The sequence below is a fragment of the Penaeus vannamei genome, chromosome 5, assembly GCF_042767895.1.
Source record: "Penaeus vannamei isolate JL-2024 chromosome 5, ASM4276789v1, whole genome shotgun sequence".
In the NCBI taxonomy this organism is placed as follows: Eukaryota; Metazoa; Arthropoda; class Malacostraca; order Decapoda; family Penaeidae; genus Penaeus; species Penaeus vannamei.
In genome coordinates this window covers 1,370,317-1,373,018 of record NC_091553.1, presented here as the reverse complement: position 1 = coordinate 1,373,018, position 2,702 = coordinate 1,370,317, and the positions used below count along the sequence as shown (strand labels likewise).

General features: G+C 38.6%; 1 protein-coding gene across 1 annotated transcript in view; it reads right to left on the bottom strand.

Moving 5' to 3' along the window:
* Positions 1-645: 645 nt before the first annotated feature.
* The window catches only part of LOC138861874 (serine/arginine repetitive matrix protein 1-like), a 25,805-nt gene continuing 23,748 nt past the window's right edge, over positions 646-2,702 (bottom strand). The window contains exon 4 of the mRNA XM_070122283.1: positions 646-785. Within this exon, the coding sequence (XP_069978384.1) occupies positions 646-785 (140 nt within the window). The remainder of the gene's footprint in view (positions 786-2,702) is intronic.

The following is a 2,702-nucleotide window of genomic DNA, read 5'->3' as shown; positions in this document are numbered from 1 at the left end:
CTCTTCTCTCTCTCTTCTCTCTCTCTTCTCCTCTCTCTCTTCTCTTCTCTTCTCTTCTCTTCTCTTCTCTTCTCTTCTCTTCTCTTCTCCATTCTCTTCTCTTCACTTCTCTTCCCTTCCTTCCCTTCCCCTTCCCTTCCCTTCCCTTCCCTTCCCTTCCCTTCCCTTCCCTTCCCTTCCCTTCCCTTCCCTTCCCTTCCCTTCCCTTCCCTTCCCTTCCCTTCCTGCTTCCACTTCCCTTCTCTCTTCTCTCTCTCTTCCTTGCATTTCAAAGAATTGTTTGTGTTCTCTTGATTTTCGATTCTTGTTTTATGTCTCTCTTTTTGTTTTGTTTTTCCAGTTTTGTTTCCTATGTATTTGTGGTTTCTTTTTAGGGTCTTTTTTGTTGTTGTTGTTATTGATTCTCATTTTGTTGTTATTGCTTCCCATTTATTGTCCTTTTCACTGGATATGTGTTGTTCCTCGTGGGGAGAGAGTGAATCAGTTATGGTTATGATTTTCTGCTGTCATCGTTGTTTTTTTATTTATTGTTATTCTGAATATTGTCATTGGCAGTGTTGTTATTAGTAATAGTATTGGTAGTATTAGTATTAGTTTTATTGGCATTTTAAATAACTTTTATTGTTACTGTTGTTTATATAATGATCATGACATTGCTATCATTAACACAACCATGTTATCCACAGCCATTGTATACACAGTCATTGTATCCACAACCGTTGCATCCACAACCATTTTACCCACAGTCACTTTATCCACAACCATTTTTAAAATTTTATCCAGAACTATTGCATCCACAGTCACTTTATCCACAACCATTTTTATATCATTTTATCCACAACTATTGCATCCACAGTCACTTTATCCACAACCATTTTTTAAAATTTTATCTACATCTATTGCATCCACAGTCACTTTATCCACAACCATTTTTTTCATTTTATCCACAATTATTGCATCCACAGTCATTTTATCCACAACCATTTTTTTTTCATTTTATCCACAACTATTGCATCTACAGTCACTTTATCCACAACCATTTTTTTCATTTTATCCACACCTATTGCATCCACAGTCATTTTATCCACAACCATTTTTTTTTCATTTTATCCACAACTATTGCATCCACAGTCACTTTATCCACAACCATTTTTTTCATTTTATCCACAACTATTGCATCCACAGTCACTTTATCCACAACCATTTTTTAAAATTTTATCTACATCTATTGCATCCACAGTCACTTTATCCACTACATTTTTTTCCATTTTATCCACAACCCTTTTTTTTACATTTTATCCACAACTATTGCATCCACAGTCACTTTATCCACAAACATTTTTTTTAATTTTATAATTTTATCCACAACTATTGCATCCACAGTCATTTTATGCGTGCCGCTGCAACCTAAGCTTACTAAATTTGTTAAATTTATTATTTATTAAAATTTATGATGCCTAATTCCCCCTTTCTCTCCTTTTCTTTGCAGCAGGTGAGTGTGGGAGCCGAGTGCTGAGCGGCCGGTCAAGAAGGTATGCTTTGGGGGGGATGTGGGGGGTGGGGGGTGCTGAAAAAAAGTTCTGGGAGAGTAGGCTTATTCATGGATTGTTATTATAATATGTTTGTTCTTGTTTTTAGTTCTTGTTTTGTATTGTTGGTGGTGGTTTTATTGATGATATTATTATTATTATTATTATTATTATCATTATCATTATCACTGTCATTATTATCATTATAATCTTCATTATCATCATCATTATCATCATCATCATCAAATAATTATAAGGATCATTTTGATGAGAATACGAGCATATTCTCATCTTGTTTTCCAAGTAACGCATCGATTAAGCGTAAAATAAACAAAACCTCAGAGATAAAATTGGTCCAGAGTGAAGCCTCGTGCGCGACCGCAGCGCCGCCACGTGCACTCGCGGCCATAAAACACCCGTTTCTTCCAGTGCTTGTTGGGGTACAGCCTCGTGGGGGAGGAGGCAGGAGGAGGGAAGAGGAGGGAAAGGGGGAGCGAGGGGGAGAGAGAGGAGGGAGGAAGGAGGAGGGGGAAGAGGGCGAGGGAGAGGGGGAGGAGGAGGGGAAGGGCGAGGAAGGGGCGCGAGGGAAGGGGAAGAGGGGAAGAGGGGAAGAGGGGCGAGGGGAGAGAGCGCGAGGAAGGGAGAGAGAGGAGAGGAAGGGAGAGGGAAGGGAGGAGAGGGGGAAGGGGGAGAGGGGGGAAGGGGGCGGGGGGGGAGAGGGGGAGAGGGGGAAGGAGGGAGGGTGAGGCTAGCCCCCACCCCCTTATGCTTCATACAGACGATCCTCTCAGATTAGGAACGGCTGTGTTTATGGAGACTTGTAAATAAGGTTTAAAGAAAATAATAAGAAAGCAAGGGATAAGAAAAGAAAAGAGAGAGAAAAAAGACAAGGCGGGTATTAAAAGCCAGAGAATTCGTGTGTTTATCTTTTGTGGGGTGTTTATAAGCTTATATTTTTGCTGTAGTTATTATTATTGTTATTTATTTATTATTATTATTATTATTATTATTATTATTATTATTGTTATTATTATTATTATTATTATTATAATTATTATTATGTAGTAGTAGTAGTAGTAGTAGTAGTTGTAGTAGTAGTATCAGTAGTTTTCACATTAAAGATTGAATTCCTTATCAGAGCTCGTTATAAATAGGCCTACTTCATAGAGCCCG